This window comes from Haliotis rubra, unplaced genomic scaffold (assembly GCF_003918875.1).
Source record: "Haliotis rubra isolate DU_JTF1 unplaced genomic scaffold, ASM391887v1 Scf872, whole genome shotgun sequence".
In the NCBI taxonomy this organism is placed as follows: domain Eukaryota; kingdom Metazoa; phylum Mollusca; class Gastropoda; order Lepetellida; family Haliotidae; genus Haliotis; species Haliotis rubra.
In genome coordinates, this window is record NW_025767604.1 from 140,379 (window position 1) to 161,016 (window position 20,638).

The window sequence follows — 20,638 nt, forward strand, 5'->3', positions numbered from 1 at the left end:
TAGCACCGAAAATATAAATGGTATCATATTTTCCTAATCTGTCATTCTGACATATGTTTCTTCAAGTTCGGTTAAATCTTGATACAGAATGTTCCATTTATCATCTAGGTGCGTAGTCTTACACGACCGCAGTGCACATATACTGATGGTAAAATTTAAAGCAACACCTAAACTGTGAAGCTACGAAAGCTTTCAGATGCATGTTTGGTATGCAAAATGCAACGTGACCTTCAAAACTGGTATGTGAATACATTCTACACTATCTGGAAAGTAACTGCACCGACACAACACACTATGTTTATGAAATCAAGATCATTTATTCCATTGGAGAAATATAGTGGTAAATTCACTAAAAATGGACATAACAAAAGGTATTCACATTTTGATAAAACAATGTCTTCATCTTGCCAACTCTGTAATGTTTTGTGGAACAATAGAATTTCTTGAAATGGAATCCACTGAAATTGACATTTGAAACAATAACTGGGTCACCAGTAGTGAGTGTATCCGCCATGAGCCTGAATCACCTCCTGACAGCGATCGGATTAAGATCTAGACTTACACTTGGCAAATCGAGGGATTCAATGTTATGCTGTCTCTTAAGGTCGGTAATGATCCTAGCACGATGAGGATGTGCATTGTCGTCCTGGTAGATGTGCGCAACATGAGGATTGGCATGCAGAAAAGGCAGCAGGGTGTTCTCAATGATGTCACAGCCACACTTCTCTGCATTCAGCGTGCCCTGTATGACTTTGATGTCCACCTTCTGATCATGTGTGAAAGCTGCCCATACCATGAGCAATCCACCGCCACCAGCTACCGTTTTCAGAATGTTTTGAGAATTGAGTGCAGTGTTGGGAAGACGTCTGACACGTAAACGGCCATCAGTAACATACAGGTGGTACCTGGACTCATCAGACCAAATGATACGACGCCAAGTGCACAAATTCCAATTTTGACGTGCCTGTGCCCAAGCCAGACGCAGGCGCATGTGTTGATTGGTCAGTCTGGGCCTTTTCGATGGACGACTAGCTCGTAGACCGGCAGCTAAGAGACGTTTGTTGACCAGCTCCCGTGACGCATTCACTCCGGTCGTTTGCTGCCATCACTGACGGAGCTGATTTGCAGAACAAAATGGTTCCTGACGTGCCATTCGTAGCAGCCGTCTATCATCCCCCCAAATTGGTCTTTTTCGGTCGACCTTGACCAGCGGCAACCTTCACTTCAGCAACTTGCTGATGACGCTGTGACAGACATTAACACATCTTGCAATCTGTCTCAAGGACATGCCACCTTCTCTGCTATTTTGTGGCCTGAGATAACTGGTTGCAAGCCATATTACTGAATCATCAACTCACACAATACTACTCTTGAAACATTGTGTTTTGCAAAACGTGTACATGCATGCATTTCACCTGCATGCACGATCAAAACATGTAATGCAAGTGCATTGAAAGAAAGACTATCTGCATAGTCCATGAGGGTGGTTTCATTATTCTGTAGATGCCATTTCAGAGCTAAAAGGCTCTCATCGAATAAGACATATTTCCTTCCCTTTGAGGGGGGTTTGCCTCTGGTTGCATATTGTTTCAATCTCGATTCAGTGGACATTTGGATTGACTTGAGGAATGTGATGTTGGGATGAGCCTTTCTGACGATTTTGTTTAGGCGACTATGGTATCCTTCCAACTGTTGTTTGGTCCGTGGCCCGATGGTTTGGTGGTGGTTCCACAGGTGGGTGTGTAGATCACCCTCTATCCACTGGTTCGTAATGTAGTCTGCAAGGCTGGTGCACCGAGCATCATCTGGCTTGCTGGCGTTGATGTCAACCCAAATGTTGTCCCCTGCCAGGGAAGACCATTGCTGGGATTGATGCCACTGCCAATTACCATTCCCTTCAGTAGTATTCCGATGAACACTTTTCATATTATTATGATTAAGTGACAGGTGTCATTTTGAACACGGTTCAAAGTAGGAGAATACCTACTCAAATAATGATACTTAATTGATCAGTATACACTAAGTTAATTAGTCAATCAAGAAATATCATCTTTAAGCCACTAAACAAACACCAATCCGTTGCAAGACCAGATCAGTGAACATCAAAGGAAAAGAAAAGGTCTGCCTCATATGCATAGTTTGAAACCTAAAGGTCTGCGTCATGTGCAGACACCTTTACACCATCCCTTCAGCCACTGGCGATTGTACTGTGATTTAGCCATTGCCTAAAACAACAAATATACTGCAATTAAAAGCTTGGCAGAGCTAAGTTTACTTTGAAAGTTTTGTGACTTGCATACCCTCTCAGGACAATATTTTTACAATACTTTAACCCCCTTTAAAGATACAGCCACTAACAATCTTGGTTGCTAACTTAATGTACCGATTATAAATATCATTTATATATTTACAGGTGAGGTGAGGTGAAATTGGGCTTAACGTCGTACTTGAGAATATTTCGCTCATATGACGACGTGCATGCGTATGTGTTTGTGCGGCTGCTTGTACTAGCCCAGACTGAAGCTGGTTTTATAGTGCTAGCCCACTGAGATATCATGCCGCAGTGAAGCATGAATACCCCACTCAGACACAGTATACTGACTCCGAGCCGACCAGTCCTTGTTGTACCCATTAATGCCCAGCGCCAGGCAGGGACCAACAAGTACCATATTTTAACGTCTTTTGGTATGACACGGTCGGGGATTGAACCCGCGACCTTCCGCTCTCCGTGCGGACGCTCTAACCACTACACCACGGAGGCGGTCTATATATTTACAGAATATAATTTACATTTACATGACTATGCATGTTAACGTCATACGACCATAGATAATGATATCAGCACTACAAGTAGCCTAACATCTAGTCTCTCAAATGAACATATTTTACAGTTTCTACATGATAAGAATACAATATAATGAAAAGTAGCCCAGAGGCTGTCTTCATTTTCAGGAAACCAAAGGTTGTGCACACTATATGTGGCAGTTTGATATCGTGTAACAGAAACTTTTTATTTGAAGAAGTAAGACAGAGCCCTGTCATCTGATCAAAAGTTTTAGTTCACAGGGGATGATTTACACATACTGTAGAATGTTTAGGTCAAGTAACTCGAGTTCACAATGCTTGTGAAATCATTTGAAAGGACTGTCATTTATTTGTACCAGTACTGTGGAGCTGAAGATCATCAGATCCTGATTGAGGGGATTTGCAGAGAAAGTCATTATTGCAGGAAACAAGATGGAAATCTCCCTTGAAGTAGGCACTGCATCTGCTTCTACCTGCAGCATGCCACCATCCATACCTCATAAAGACATGAAAAAAATGCTCAAAAGAGTCAGAGATTATATACTGGCATCATGGAGAGCAACATGATGATAACATGACGGATGTCTGCTAGACTAACATCTAGTCTCTGAACTGAACATCTTTTGCAGAAAAAACAGTTCCTAAATTATAATCATAAAACATATTGGAAAGGGTCCGAGAGACAAGGCACGAGGGCAAAGGTAACACAACAAGGACAATAGCATGTATTTTCTACTGCCTTGTCATGCTCGATAATCTCCAGGGTATACGTTACGATCACTCTCCACTGTACCCTGGATGCATCCAAGATAATTATATTATCTCCCTTTGCTGGCTCCACATTCTCACAGTAGCCAATCAGCTAAGCCGCCGTTACATCAGACCTTCCAGTCTCAACAAAGATAGCGGTCGCAGTCGCGAAGGTTTGTTTGCAGTGCCACTCTTATTTTTGGGGAAATCATACAGACAAATTGACAGATCTGAAACTTTTAAAAAATATATGAAAGAACTCCTTCTACCTCTTTCAGAGTACCTCTGCATCAATTGTGTTGCCAAGTTTTAACGGTTAGATAATTTAAGAAGCGAAAGTGAGTTGTGATTGGTTTGCTCAACTTCCCAGTGTTGACACCTGATTGGATAAAAAGCCAGCAAAGGGAGGTAATAAAATTATGGTGCTAAGCCGTGGATGCATCCAGGGTATAATGGAGAGTGATCGTAACGTATACCCTGGAGATTATCGAGGATGCTGCCTTGTATGAATAAGGAGAAATTTTGAATGTCAGTGATTTTCCTTTCCAGGTGATGACCAAAACAACACATCCTTACCGCTTGAGTACATTTCAATCACTGATTTGGACAAATGCTCTGTATATTTGTTTTCATTGGTGATGAAGCAATTACCTCATTGATGTTCCAATTAATTTCCTCACCAGTGTAACAATGAGTTAAAGAAAATACACAGATTTTGTCTTCAGTCTTTCGTGTCATTACGCATGTTGTTTGGCTGGAGTGAGAGGACAGGGCAGAAGCAGGAGGTCTTGGTCCAGTGAGTGTGTTTAGTTTTACGCCGTACTCAGTAATATTACAGCTATATTATATATGGCAGCATTCTGGAGATAATCGAATCTCTATCTTGGTCCAGTGTGGGGTAACATGAAAAATACAGGGTGTTGCGATACTATCTACCATGTGTATAGAAACCAACATATGTTCTGACAACCCAGTAACGTAAACAAGGTTTCAATGAAAGAAAGAACATCAACTGCATGACGCTTGAATGATTATTGTGTTGCTGTAGTTCACAAGGTCACACATATTTAGAAGGTTTAAGTAGTTACTAATCATCTCTGTGATTATGCAACATTCTCCGTGGTGTTATTAGATTCAAATATGATGTCTTCGCAAGGATAAGCAGACATAATCATGTTTGCTATTCACAAATGTTTTAGTGGAGAGGTATCCTTGAAAAGAAAAGCATGGTGGAGGCAAAAGAGAACTGGATTAAAGATCAATGCCAGGAAATTGAAGAAAACCTGAAGCAAAACAACAGCAAGAAGGCATACCAGCCTGTGAAAGAGCTGACCAGCACAAAGCAAGAGCGAACCACCACCATCCAGGACAAAACCAGAAAATGTCTCACTGAAGAACAGGACATTCTGAAGAGGTGGACTGAATACTGCGCCGAGCTGTACAGTCACAAAGCCACAGGAGACCCAGAGGTACTGAACATCCCTCCAGGAACCAACAACGACAACAACCCCATCCTTCGAGAAGAAGTGGAAGCATCTGTAAAATCGCTGAAAAAGGGGAAGTCAGCAGGAGTGGATAATATCCCAGCAGAGCTGGTCCAAGCAGTGTGAGAAGCAATGATCACAGCCCTCACAACCATCTGCAACAAGATCTGGCAGACAGGGGAGTGGCCAACATCGTGGACCCAGTCACTGATCATCACCCTCCCCAAGAAAGGCAACCTACAACAGTGCCAGAACTCCCGCACGATCAGCCTAATAGGCCATCCCAGCAAAGTCATGCTAAAGATCCTGCTAAACAAATTGAAGCCACAAGCGGAGAAGATCATCGCAGAGGAACAAGCAGGTTTCAGACCAGAGCAAATCTTCAACCTCAGGATTCTGTGCGAGAGGTACCTCCAACATCAGCAAGACCTCTACCACGTCTTTGTGGATTTCAAGAAGGCGTTTGACCGAGTATGGCATGCAGCTTTATGGGCCACCATGAGGTTGTATAACATCAATGCCAACCTGACCCAAGTGATACAGAACCTCTACGACAAAGCCACCAGCCCAGCCTACTTCAACAGCAAAATAGGGGACTGGTTCAGAACCACAGTCGGAGTGAGGCAAAGCTGTTTGCTCTCTCCAACATCTTCCTGGAAAGAATCATGACTGATGCACTTGAAGACCTCTACCACGTCTTTGTGGATTTCAAGAAGGCGTTTGACCGAGTATGGCATGCAGCTTTATGGGCCACCATGAGGTTGTATAACATCAATGCCAACCTGACCCAAGTGATACAGAACCTCTACGACAAAGCCACCAGCCCAGCCTACTTCAACAGCAAAATAGGGGACTGGTTCAGAACTACAGTCGGAGTGAGGCAAAGCTGTTTGCTCTCTCCAACATCTTCCTGGAAAGAATCATGACTGATGCACTTGAAGACCACAAAGGAAAAGTCAACATCAGAGGCAGAGCAGTCACCAACTAACGTTTCGCCGACGATATTGATGGCCTAGCAGGAAAAGAGGAGCTAGCTAGCTTAGTGGACCACCTTGATAAAACATCTAGAGCCTATGGTATGCAGATCAGTGCAGAGAAGACTAAACTGATGACCAACAACTCCAATGGCATCAGCACTGACATAAGAGTGGATGGCCAGAAGCTATACTAGCCACATAAAGAAACTGTGCATTGTCAAAATATTATCCCAGTTGATACTGACTGACTGAGTTTAGTTTTACGCCGCTTTTAGCAATATTCCAGCAATATCACGGCAGGGGACACCAGAAATGGGCTTAACACATTGTGCCCATGTGGGGAATCGAACCCGGGTCTTCGGCGTGATGAGCCAACGCTTTAACCACTAGGCTACCCCACCGCCCCTATCCCAGTTGATAAGTACGATAACAATGTCAAAGGTACATATAAACTTTAATGGAGGGATCATGAGACCATAACAAGTCGGGAGAATTTCAATTGAAAAGTCAATCACAATGACGTCACGAGTCAACAAGCGGGACAGGGGTCAAACGACCATGTCACAAGCTCAATAACGGGTATGTCCACTATCGGCATTGAGAACAGCAGTGCATCAACAACAAATAGAGCCTATCAAACGTGCAAGGAAGGCTTGTGGGATGTCACGCCAGATTTTCTCAAGTTCTGTTGCAAGGTCAAGGACGTTATCTGGCGGATGAGGAAGACGGCGTAGACGTGGATCCATCTCGTCCCAAACATGCTCTACCGGGGAGAGATCAGGTGAATTTGCAGGCCAAGGCAGTAAGTCAACGTTGTGGTGTTGCAAGAAATCCATAGCAACCCTTGCCGTATGAGGGCAGGCATTGTCCTGTTGGAATGTTAACCCAGGGCCATGACGTTGCAGAAAAGGAATTGCCCCAGGTCGAAGAATCTGATCCCTGTAGCCCACACCAGTTAAGTTGCCCTGAACAATCACCAAAGGAGTTCTTTGGCGTGCTGTTATTCCACCCCAAATCATAAGGAACCACCACCAAAGCGATTCCTCTCCATGACACAGCATGACACAGGCCTGTGCATAACGTTCTCCCACGCATCTATAGGCACTTTGACGTGCAACAACGTATTGCACGTCTCAAGGATGAACCCACTGACGTCACGGAACGTGGCACGTGCATGCATTTTGGATACATGTCACTAATCTCTGAGTTTAAATCCTTATGTGTCTACACAGGTTTGATAAATTTAGATTTTAAATTTTTTGTATGCAGTTTCTTTATGTGCCTAGTATAGAAACTGTCCACAGCTTTAAATACCTGGGAACAATTGTGACAGATGAGGATCCAAACCCGAAGTACTCTCCAGGACTGCACAGGCGACAGCAGCGCTCACAAAACTGAGGTACATCTGGAACAACCGGAACATTGCACTTGGCTCAAAGATCAGACTGATGCGTACCCTGGTGACATCAATACTCTTGAATGTATGTGAATTGTGGACCTTAACAGCTGAGATAGAAAAGAGAATACAGTCCACTGAGATGAGATGCTTTCGAAGACTCCTGGCATCTCCTACAAAGATCGTATCACGAACGAAGAAGTTCAGAACAGAATCAGGCAAGTCGTCGGGCCCTATGAAGACCTGTTGACCTTGGTCAAGAGACGCAAGCTCAAATGGTATGGCCATGTCATGAGATCATCAGGGCTTGCCAAGACATTCCTGCAGGGCACAGTGCAAGGAGGGAGAAGGAGAGGCAGACAGAGGAAGAGATGGGAGGACAACATCCCAGAATGGACGGGCTTGAGGTTGAAAGATACAATCAGGAGGTCAGAAAACCGGGGATTGGAGGATGCTGGTTGCCAGATCACCTGTGGCGCCCCAATGGTCCACAAGCCTACGGGATAGATGAGATGATGAGATCCTTGACATGATATAGCTGTAGTACCTCACTCATTTAGTGTTTGATGGAGGGTACGTACAGATGTTTTCACCATTATCAGATAAGATAAACTAACACATATACATATCAAATGTGGTTCTTTCAAGTAATTACAGCAATTTAATTAGAAATACTTCAGTAGGTCATAGTGTGCACATTGAAATAAGAAGAAAGATGTGCCTTACAGACAGTCTGTGATAAATCTGAACCATGTGATGGCCAGCCTATACCGTTACATCCCTTTCATTCTGGCGAGACAAAATAATTGATTCTACTCAAAATTTGCTAAGGATCACCTTTTCAGGTAACATGTCATTCTGTGTGCATCTGTTGATGTAGCCAAACACAATATTGTGAGAGGACATAGTGAACTATAGTCTGTTGCCATGTGCCAGAAATAAGCTAACAAACAATATCACCAATCATCAGTGAAATGCCCTCACCAAAACTTTAATGTTATAAACCTCCTGAAAAACAAAATCATTTAAGAACATTGTCAGTAGGTGCATATATGATGCACATGATGGAATCACAGCCAAGGGAATGAGATTGCTCACTCTTTGATCATTGATGGATTCCTGTACATCTGCCAGGTCACGGCATTGTGGGAGGGTGATTTCCAACTCATTCCACGTGTTTTATAGCGTTCAGGTCTGGTGAGCAGGCTTTGCCAGTCCATGTGGAAAATTGTCTCCTACTCCAAGTCTGCATCAACTGCCCCATCATCAACAAGGTTATCGTTCATTTAAGACTCAAGTTGAGTCTTACCGTCTTACCTACACATCCAGAATGTCATCTCTATAGTCATCATAACCCACTGGAAGACATGGAGATCAGTCTTTCCAGCTCTCCTGGTCTCACTCCAAATCATGCTTAGGCCCCAACTTGGGCATGAGAATCCATGAAGCAGACAGTATATCAAGTCATCGGTTAAAAGTAGCATAGTCAAGTCGCTGTCTGTCCTGCGGACATGATCTTCACCCCAATCCAGATCTGGCTGCTTGTGTTAGGGGCAGGATGCAAATGCATGACCACTGTGAGCAGGGACCATTACACACTGTCTTGAGTAGAAACTTGGCCGCAATCAGGAGAAATCTATCTTTTTGTCTGTGGGGTGGAAGGCTGTCAACAGCCTGCAAGTAGCAGATCCAAACGTCGTTTCAATGACCTGCTGATAACACTTTGGCTGACACCAAAGATGTTGCAACATGTGTAGACCCAATTTCAAGCATACATGCATCCGCCAAATTCTTTTGTCATCAAATGACATCTATCATGCTGAGGGAGCATAAGAGCACTCAGTTGTTGCAAATGTTGCAAATTGTTTTGCTTTCTGAAGATGAGCAGAAACAATACATCCAAACACAGGATTTCAAGAAGCACCTTGTGTGCCTGTGACCTCATGTATCTAAATTTGTGGGAATATTTTCCAATATTATCAAAATTTGATCCTTCTGCAACTTTGAGCAGTATAATACACTTTGGTTTCTCAACAAAGCAGATCTTTTTTTTAAAATCCCCATGTTTATATGTAAAGAATAACAAATAAACCTGAAATCCTTCAGGATTTGTGCTCAACATGTCTGTCATATTTGCTTCTTTCACAATGTGTTTTGCAAAGGCTTATTAAATTAACAGCCTGAACATTTTCTGAATTCAATTTCATGCTTTGTTATACTTCTGACCAAGATTGAGTTTCATCCAAGCCCAAGCATCCGAGTGAATGAGCATAGTTTTACACAGCTTTCAGCAGTATTCGAGCAATATCACTACGCCAGAAAATATCTTTACAAACTGTACCTAAGTTGAGTATCAAACCCGGGTCTTTGGCATGATGAGCCAATGCTGTAAATGTTGTCCTTCTCTAGAACATGGTGGGTATTCAAATATCAAGAATTAAACTGTGACGTGACAAAGACAAGTTGTAAAATCTGGGACAACCTTCAAACGTAAAAGAATTGGGCCTCCAATAACCGTTGACAGTCAAGCTACTGGCCTTTACACAGCTGACGGTTTTCAGATTGAAGGGGTTATCAGGAGCTCCAAAACCAGATGCTTTAGGCAGAGAGGGGTCGATAATCTTGGTTGGATGCTCTTTAGAAGAAATATTCAAATTCCTGCCACCCTGGATGTATACCCATTGATGCAGAAGTCTCATGGATTAAACCCCTAAAGCATTTTGGGAGAGGAAGTCCCTTAGGCAATCTGGTGCTGTCTTAAATACTCTTCTGGCAGCTCCTGCAATGCATCTTGGATCCAGCAGTAACCTGCTCTATGGGGAACAGCTGGGCCTCCACATCCAGTTAACAGTACAGAATGGAATGCAGCAGTAGACCATGGTAAGCCTAGCTTGATTGGCATAAAAAAATGGCACATAGGGTTGTTCCTGATGGTTGGAGGGATGATTGTATCTCACAGGACAGCTACCAACTGCTTTAGCTTGCAAGCTATCACATGTTCATACACAAAGCCAGCAGTCTAGACTACCAGTTGTCCGACTTCCATTTTTGTGGAAGGCGCGGTAGCTGAGCGGGTTGGGCAGCTGACTTCGTGTGCTGGCGATTAGGTGCCTGACTCTGAGGGTGTGAGTTCGAATCCCGGATGGGGCTCAACTAAAAAAAGTACTAGAATTTGTACTTTACTAAGAAAGTGTAATCCCAAACATAACATATGTTACATTTGACCACTTTCTAAACGGCATTGTGTAATCATAGCTTTCGGCCGTGGGAGCCGTGCCAATTAACACCTATCAGAGGGGTACACAAAGCCAGCAGTCTAGACTACCAGTTGTCTGACTTCCATTTTTGTGGAAGTCGAGGCTGACTTAATGTGCTGGCGATTAGGTGCCTGACTCTGAGGGTGTGAGTTCGAAAGCCAGATGGGGGGCTCAACTCAAAAAAGTACTAGAATTTGTACTTTACTAAGAAAGTGTAATCCCAAACGTTTAATTCATGGCCTCAGTGAGACAAAGGCACCAAGTGTGCATCAATGGAAAAGGTGGTCACTCCTCTACTGACTGTGTTGACTTGCTTGGCTCATTTGCATTTGGCAGGGGTGCTGTTCTTATGGATTGTTGATCATTAATACCATACCTTTTGCATTTGTCTTTCCATGTAATAACATTTCATTCGTGGCAATAAAAGTTGATTCTGTTAGTTGTTTGCGTCTTGCAATAACCATTGCCTTTGGGTATATATTCTGTCCAGTACAACTGACCATCACATAATCCCCAAAAGACATTCATTTTGTGACATCTACAAAGCTTTAAAAGGAATTAACAAGACATGCGGTTATTTTGACTTCATCAAACCTTCAGGAGACTTCACATGTGCTGGTTATGTGCTACATTCACCACAGTAGTTGTAGGGCTCTGTAGAATGGGTTTCTACCGAGGGCCTGAATACATGCACAACACCTCCTACGTACGGAACCCAAAAGCCTGCTGATGACAGCCTGAGGAATGGCAGCCCAAGAGTTTGGCATCATTCTGTGTCGTAGATTCTGTGATCCTCGTTTAGGTTAATGTCTTGCTCATCACACAGGGATCCAGCGAGCTTGACAGGCACAGCAGAACATTATTGTTCTCAGCCATCTGGAAGTCAGCAAAGACTTAGAGCTGTGAGCCAGGACGAAGTAAGGAAACAAGATTTGTCATTAAAGCAAACACTACACCAAGGCTGTAGGTCCAATGTTATTCACTCAAATATCCAGGGGATGAAACTCAACACTTGCCAAAGTACCCAATAATTAGAATGTTTTGATAATGTAATTATCTTTATGAACAAGATGGCTTATGAAGCTTACTCTTTCGAGCAAATAAAAGTAAATCATGTCTAATTGAACTTAATAAGAAGTAAATAAGCCTACATGTTTGTTAGATTTTCATTATCCCAATTTCCTGGGACATATTGATCAACATACATCGGACAAGGCACTGATATGTACAATTAATTGTCCCTGACAATCGTTTGAAATTTGTTTGAAGTATTAATCAATTGGAACAAATTTGCAGCAATCTTGCTAGAATGTGCCTCTTAACATCAGCTCATATGTTATTGGATAACTGACAGAACAATCATCCAAAGAAATCACACAATGGAATCATATTAATGCTATTGTATATACCATACATACACCTGCTCTCGCTTGCAGGTGCTTTGTGACAAAATTAGTGAGAAAGCTTTTTTTATATATGTATTTGAAACAGTTTGTGAATAAGAGTACCACCCCTAAGTGGTGTCCTCATGCCATCAATAATGGCCCTAGCTCAGCTGAAACAGACAGAACCACTAATGATGACATCCACGCTACTGCAGTGGTTGTGCTTGATTGCGAGGTGGTACAATACTGTCAACGAAGAACCTCCTTTCTCACATTTCGTCAGCGTGTACAGTTACATCCAGTATGTGTAGATAAGGGACATAAACCTGGCATTTGTCTTGCAGCGTATGTTAATGTGTGTCCGTTTTCAAAAGTGAAGGAACAGGATGTAACAATCCTAGGCGTCTGTGGTAATGCTGGTTCTCTCTGATCTTGGATGATCTCACGTGGTGTTATGTTGTCCATACAGTGCACAAAATCAGGAAAATATTGTGCTCCTGACAAAGCTGAAAACCCCAGAAACTGTCGTTTGTGATACATTGAACATTGTCATTAACAACATGGGAAACATCAGTAATTTCCAGAAATGTGAAGTGTTAGGGCCCAGGTGTACAGATTGAAAATTAAGACATATGTTCTCCCCTGATGATTTCTGGATGTCATGAACTCTGCCCAAGGAAAGATTAATTGATTAGTACTCTTTCAACTATATAATACTAGTATACTAAGCAGCAAAAGAAACGTAACTTTGGAATTTTCCTTCGCAGAAACTGATAACTGTAAATTCATTTAATGTTTTGATTGTATATTTTTACAACATCTCCAACTGTACCTGAGCAAAGACATTCCTTCCCAATCTCAGAATGGAACCCAGGAAATGGTCTCAAAAACGCAACCTGATCTCGGAGATGGTACGATGTTCTCCATGTTTTTCAGGCAATTCATGCTGCACGTGCTGTTCACAAGGACCAGCCCTATAAAATGCACGCCAAAACCTGGTTGAAACATTCACATTACAATGTCAGCAGGATGCTGTGACTCACAACAGCACAGAAGAACCAGGTGCTAGAAAGACTTGAAGCTGGCCAGACTGCACAAGCCGTTGCCAATCACTTCCAGGTCAACGTTCGGACCATCTACAGGCTGCAGCAACATTTCCAGGCCACCAACACCACAAATGATCACCCCCCGTACTGGCAGACCAAGGGTGACCACAAGACGACAAGACCGCCATGTTGTGCGACAGCATGTACAGAATCCCTTCATGCAGGCATCCGAAACAGTACGCCAGACAATGGGAACACATGGAAGACCAATCAGTACTGATACAGTACGCCGACCTCTTAACAGTGGGAACCTCCATTGCCGTAGACCTTACCATGGACCTATCCTCACCCCTCGTCATCGGCGCGAACGTCTACAGTTTGCCCTACAACACCAAAACTGGCGATACAGGCAATGGAGAACTGTTCTGTTCACAGGGTTGGTACTGCTTAAAAACTACAGATGGCAGAACATGAATATGGCGACAAGGTGGCCAGCGTTACTCAGGCTAATGTGTTATGGAAAGAGACTCATGGGGAGGTGCAAGCATCATGGTATGGGGTGGAATAGGCCGGAACCAGAGAGTGGGTCCTGTGGTGTTCCAGAACCTTGGTCCAGGGAGAGGAGGCGGCATCACAGCGGTGCGCTACATCGACCAAGCTCTCAGACCCCACGTCATACCACATATCGCACGTCACCGAAACAACATTTTCCAGCATGATAACACCCTGGCCCATACTGCCAGAGCTACACGGGACTTCCTACAGCAGAACGGTGTCAACATTATGCAGTGGCCAGCCCTTAGTCCTGATTTAAACCCAATTGAACATCTTTGGGATGAAATTCAGAGGAGACTGAATAATGTCATACCTACGCCGAACACAGCCGATTTATTGCGCCAGGCCTTTCTCAGAGTGTGGTTCCAGGTGTCAATGGCCTTCATCAATCGATTGGTGCACTCCAGGCATAGACGCTGTGCTGCAGTTATTGCCGCTCGTGGTGGTCACACTAGATACTGAAGTCAAGAGCCTGAATGGACTGCAAACGTTCACGTAATGTCTTGAAACTCTGCTGAGTTATTCATTGATGTATCAACAAGATAGTGTACACAAAAAATGTGTTTGATCCGCTTATTGTCAATTTCTGTAATGATTTGATTACAGTGCCTATCTAATTTTGAATTTGTATTGACGTTTTTTCTTTTGCTGCTGAGTATAGTTGAGATTGTTATGATAGCAAAGTTAACCTGCATATGTTCAAGTACAAACTATCAGCAATCAACTGTCATGGATGGCCCAATTTGCTGTTAACAGTTGCAACCACTGTGGTCTCACTCACTCACTCACATAAGAAAGAAAGACTCTTTGTGAAAGCTTGTTACCTGATCCAGAACTCCAGCCAGCAAGTCCACACTGTCCTCTGCGAGATCTACACCCCCCTGACCCGGCCCAGCTGGCAGCAACAGTTCACTCACTGCCACAGACTTCAAGAGCAGGGAGAGGTTGGGGCCAGGCAGGAGAATGAACCACCCACATGGGGGACGTGGATTAGTAGAGCCCTTTGCAGGCTGCACTGGCTGCTCTAGTTGACCCAACATCACCATGTCCTGCCACAAACATACTCAATGTTAGTATTCCCAAAGAGGATATAGGTAAATACAGACAAAGATATGACTCTTTGGGGACGAACTGTTAGAATGTGTGTGGGACATTCTGTGAAAATGTGAGAATTCTTGTGCATTTCGTATTTTTGAAATTTATTTCACTGGATATAATGGAATTACACCTTTTCTACAAGTTTCAATGCCGGTAGTATATTTTCCTCAACATGATAGAGAGGGCAAAACACAAGCAAAAGAGGGGTAGTTCGTGAGAAGAAACATCAGTGTTGTAATTTCATCCCATCAAAAGTAAATTGAAGAAAAATTGGAATTTAATGTCGATTTAATGATAAATGACATTTAACATCAACAATCATAGCTGTTCTTGATTGATTTAGTTCATATATCAGACAGAAAATTATATTTGTACTGGTTATTTGCTTTGTCCCTCTCATTAGCAGCCAGAGAACTGTTGCTCCCCAAATTTTTGCTCTTTTAAGTAACATGACATTTGTAAATTCTGCCTTTCAAATGGTGATTTGATTTTTATCCTGAAAATATATTTCATATCATGGGTGGGGAGTCACTGTGTACTGAATGCTAAAATGTTTCCCTCGCATTTTGATATACCTTCAAACTTTTACAGCTCTTATTCATCCATAATGCTCATGCTTAAAAAGACCAAACAGGTGCCTCCACCAAACAGGTACAACAAAGTGTGCCAAAATATTATTTAAGCATAACTTTTTCAATCTTTTTATTGTGGTATTGCTATAGCCTATTATAATGATAAAGGTAACAGAAGAGATTTCAGTTTAAACTGCAGGGATATTAAAAGTGTTTTTTCAAATGAATACATTCCTAAAACAACATCATCTGGTATGTTGCATTTGAACATTGTTTTTTCCCATTTTCATGTTGTACACAAAGACACAAGTTTATGTGAAGTTCATACCTTAATTCCTACTTCCTTTGCATTTTACTTAAATAAGGTACATAAGTGTCATTAAGGTTTCTTCAAAACAACTAAGTTGAAAACATTACCTTATGCTCTGTATTGGGAGATACTTTTATTTCCTAACTTACAATGGTTATTTGCACTTTGCAGTGAAACAGTTATATGAAGACAAGTTACAACAGGGACATTAATATTTAAAAACATTATGGAGCTAGAAATAACTCAGTCCAGTCCAGAATAACTTTCTTCATTTGCTTTGCTGCTTATCTCATGACAAGGAACATATCCTCCACTGTATACTGATGATTGCGCATTGTTCATTCATAAAGGTAACGGGTGTCAGGCATTGACACAAAACGGTAACTTGTATGTTCCGTTAATTTGATGTATTTTCCCCTGAAACAAACACACAAAACCACACTAGGTCATGCAGGTTGTTCCAGCTGAGCATCACTGAATGGAAAAGTATGCGAATGGGAATGAAAATTTTAAGTCGTACAAGGCAAATGGTTACATTTTAATGGTATTATAAGAAATGCTCTTTTAAATATACTATTCACACTTTGCTAAGCATCAAATCATGGATTCAACAGAAAACTATGATGTGGGGTCAAATTTGGTTGAAATATCTAAGCTTATTATAAGTAAGGATCCCAGGCTTCAGTTTGTCATTTCATCTTGTGTAACCCATACCTGATATTGACAGGTGTTGTGTACTTATCAATGACTCATTCCATGATTTGCAAAATGGTTGTTTGGTGCCATGCAAACCATTTTTATGGTTACTCATGTATCAAGTGCATAGGGTTAGATTAAAGAGACTATTTGCCTAAAGAGGGGTTACCATATTACTATTTATCCAGTTTTAAATGGATACAATTTCAAATTATAAATCTACGTTGAAGTAAAGTTGTGAATTTTTGTGATCCTTAGCAAAGTGTGAGTAGTATATAAACCATCATTTGAAAATTTGACATGAGAATGTTCCATATTATTACACTGTAACATTCAATACTAGAAAACAAGGCATTTTCCATTTCAATTTGACATTTGGAAGAGTCAATGTCCTTATTTGAGATAAAATAAGCACAGTGTTATTGTTAACATGTGTGTCTCTCGTGATGACATGACGAGGCAGAAGTTCTGCCATATGTTCCAGTCTCCCTATCATACAGTTGCTCCTTCTATGTGAGAAGTGTTCCTCCTATCACAACAGTGTGCTACTTAAATGATATCTATGACATTCAAATAGCACCTCTGTCCCAGGAGACAATATTTCCCAGACCCTTCATGTGGTCCTACGAAAAATAGGAAGAAGGCGGAAAAATATTTCTGACAACATCCTACTGTGCATAACCTGAATGCCGTTAAAATGACCAACGCCAGGGCAAGACGTACATTTAAACAAACTAAACACCGGTCATGGAGGATATATTGTCCAAAATCAACTGCCGCACACCCATGTCCAATGTGTGGAACATGATTCAAAAGATTAAGGGCAAAGGATCCAAATCTGGTGTTCGCCATCTCAAAGATGGTGACTCTCTTTTATCAAATAAATTTGAAATTGCAAATAAACTTGGCGAAAATTTGGCAAACCACTCCTCTTCCACAAATTATAACCCGAAGTTCCAGAAATACCAAACGCAACAAGAAAAGAGATCAGTCAATTTTAACTCTGATAATGGTGAGGATTACAATGAAATGTTTTCTCTCCATGAATTACACACTGCCCTGGGGCAGGAGCTGATGAGATTCATTATCAGCTCCTCAAACACCTCCCTGATTCAAGTTTGGAAACACTACTCAATATATTTGATGACATTTGGACAACCGGCAACTTTCCTCCTTCGTGGCACAATGCCATTCTCATCCCTATACCAAAACCTGGCTGGGATCATACTGATCCCTCAAACTACCGTCCTATATCACTAACTAGCTGTGTTTGTAAAACCATGGAGTGCATGGTCAACAATCGATTAATCTGGCACTTGGAGACCAATAACCTCCTTAGTGACCTCCAATGTGGTTTCCGAAAGAACCGAAGTACCAGTGACCATCTGGTGCGTCTGGAATCTTTCATAAAAAATTCCATTGTCAACAAACAGCATACTGTTTTCGATTTAGGAAAAGCATATGATACAACGTGGAAACATGGTATCTTAAAAGATTTACATGAATTTGGATTTAGGGGCAGATTACCTCAGTTCATATCTCAGTTTTTAAACAACAGAAAATTTCAAGTACGGGTAGGTTCCACATTGTCTGATTACTTCCACCAAGATCAGGGCGTCCCTCAAGGCAGCATCCTGTCTGTCACCCTTTTTAGCATCAAAATTTACAGCCTCACTAACGTCTTGAACAGTTGTGTTGATGGGTCCCTTTTCTGTGCATGATTTCAATATTTCATGTCGTGGTAAGAACATGCACACCATAGAAAGGCAGCTACAACTCTGTCTTAACAAAATCCAAAAATGGGCCAATGAAAATGGCTTTAAGTTTTCAAAATCCAAAACAAATTGTATTCACTTTTCTTGTAAATACAAACCACACAAGGATCCTGACCTATCTTTAGATGGTACTCCCATCAAGGTAGTAGAAGAGGCCAAATTCCTTGGACTCATATTCGACCGTCACCTGACATTCTTACCACACATAAAATATCTGAAAACCAAGTGCTTGAAGGATCTGGACTTACTAAAAGTCTTTCCAAATACAGAGTGGGGAGGGGATCAGACTACTCTCCTTCACTTGTACAGATCTTTGGTTCGCTCTAAACTAGACTACGGCTCCATTGTTTATGGTGGAGCTTGCAAAAGCAATTTAGAAAAATTAGATTGTATCCACCACCAAGGCTTGAGGCACTGCCTGGGAGCTTTTAGGACCTCTCCGGTAGACAGTCTATATGCAGAGGCTAACGAACCTTCCCTTGAACAACGACGCATTAAACTCAGTATATCACTAAATTACGTTCAAATCAGTCCAATCCAGCATACAATTGTGTTTTCAACCCTCTCTATGAAAACCTGTTTCCTAAACTGCCAAGCCTGGTTCCACCACTTGGAATCAAAATTCAACCACACATATCTGCAGCTAAAATTAATCTCAATATCATAGCACCTTACCGACTCTGTCTTAGCCACCCTGGCAGATGGTGAAACCACAGGTCAACCTTACCCTCACTAAACTCAAAAAGTCTGAAACAAATCCTTTGGTGTTCCAGCAGGAATACAACCAGTTACGTTCCAAGTATGACACCCACAGATCCATTTTCACAGACGGATCCAAAGATGATGGCCAAGTTGCCAGTGCTACAGTCATTGGATCCAAGACAGTCTCCTCTAGGATTCCCGACAACAGTTCCATTTTCACTGCCGAGGCCAAAGCTATCTTCTCAGCTTTGACCTACATTAAACAGCAGAATCATTCCAAAAACTTCATCGTTTTCACAGATTCATCATCTTGCCTTCAAGCACTTCAAAACTTTATTTCAAGTCACCCAATCATTCTGGACATTTTAGAACTTTACAACGACCTTTCTACTGGCCAATGTGACATCGTCCTCTGCTGGTTGCCGAGTCACGTCTGCATAGCAGGTAACACAAAAGCCGATGCTGCAGCTAAAACAGGTCTTGACAAGCCCTTACCTCCACTGCTGATCCCGTACAGTGACTTCAAACCCACTATCAAAAGCTATACTCGGGACCTCATGGAAAAGAGGTGGGACACTCAAGTAGGAAGAAATAAACTGTATGAACTGAAGCCAACAATTGGTTATACCTACTTGGGTTGTCAGTCAAGATGTGATGAGGTAATTTTACGACGATGTCGTATTGGCCACAGTCGGTTTACACATGACTATCAGCTAAAAAAAGAGAGGGGATGGACCCCCCATGTGTGTCTCTTGCGATGAGGTTTTCACCATCAAGCATATTCTGCTTGACTGTGTGCACTTATCGTCTGCAAGGGACTCGCTCTATGATGCAACAAATCTGAAAGATCTCTTCTCCCGCGTGAGTGCTCATCTGATAGTGACCTACCTGAGGGAAGTCGATCTGTATCATAAATTGTAACTGTGTAATGTCACTTACAAATTGCCTGCCTTTAAATTTAATGCTTTGCCTTTTTCTGTCTTCAAATGACAATGAAATGAATATATGTTTTTGAAATAAAACTCAGTTTTACTCTGTACTTACAATGTTTATTAATGCAGACTTGTTCTCGTCACTATATGACTGGAATAATGCCGATGTGACGTAAAGCCCAACTCAACTCAACTTTCCTATTAGTGGGTAGTCACACAATAGATCCAGATTCAATTTCCCACATGAGAACAATGTGAGACCTGTCACTGCATGTAGTTCTACCTCCGGTCCTACTACGATATATGTGGTCCTTCTACCCTACCTGTATCTCTTCTAACCTACCTGTGGCCCTACTACCATACCTGTGGTTCTTCTAGTCAGCTTTTACCTACATTTTGAGCACAAGCAAATATTTTTGTCCTATCAGTGGTCACTATTATATTTGTTGGTCTACATTTGTATGTTGATAAGGTACGGTAAAGTACGCAGTTTACAGAAATGGGATGAACTATACAGTATACATAAAATCGTTCACTCTGTTTTGAATGGGAGTGGAATCTGCAGTACAGTTTGTGAGTAATTGCTTGTGCTCTAAAACAGATAGAGAACATATGCCAGGACTTTACCGGGATACTTAAAGGTCACATGCAACCAAAAAATCAAACATAATTAAAACACAATTATCACTTATTCATGACATATAATATACATTGCTGGTAATGAAAAAACATATAAACAAAATTATAAGCATACAATCGCAAATCAAAAGTGCAAAATTGTGTACTTGGGTTTACTTCCCAAGAAACGAAGCAGCCGGGATACCGAACCCAGTGGGTGGGTGTGCACTCAAGTGTAACGGCTGGTTCATTTGCAGATGCCTTCACGGCTCATTGTGTG

At 41.9% G+C, this 20,638-nt stretch overlaps 1 protein-coding gene across 1 annotated transcript in view; it reads right to left on the reverse strand.

Annotated features, from left to right (window-relative positions):
* LOC124263230 (meiosis 1 arrest protein-like) overlaps nucleotides 1-20,638 on the reverse strand; it is a 45,508-nt gene that overhangs the window by 12,374 nt on the left and 12,496 nt on the right. Inside the window, exon 10 of the mRNA XM_046697823.1 lies at nucleotides 14,480-14,704. Within this exon, the coding sequence (XP_046553779.1) occupies nucleotides 14,480-14,704 (225 nt within the window). The remainder of the gene's footprint in view (nucleotides 1-14,479; nucleotides 14,705-20,638) is intronic.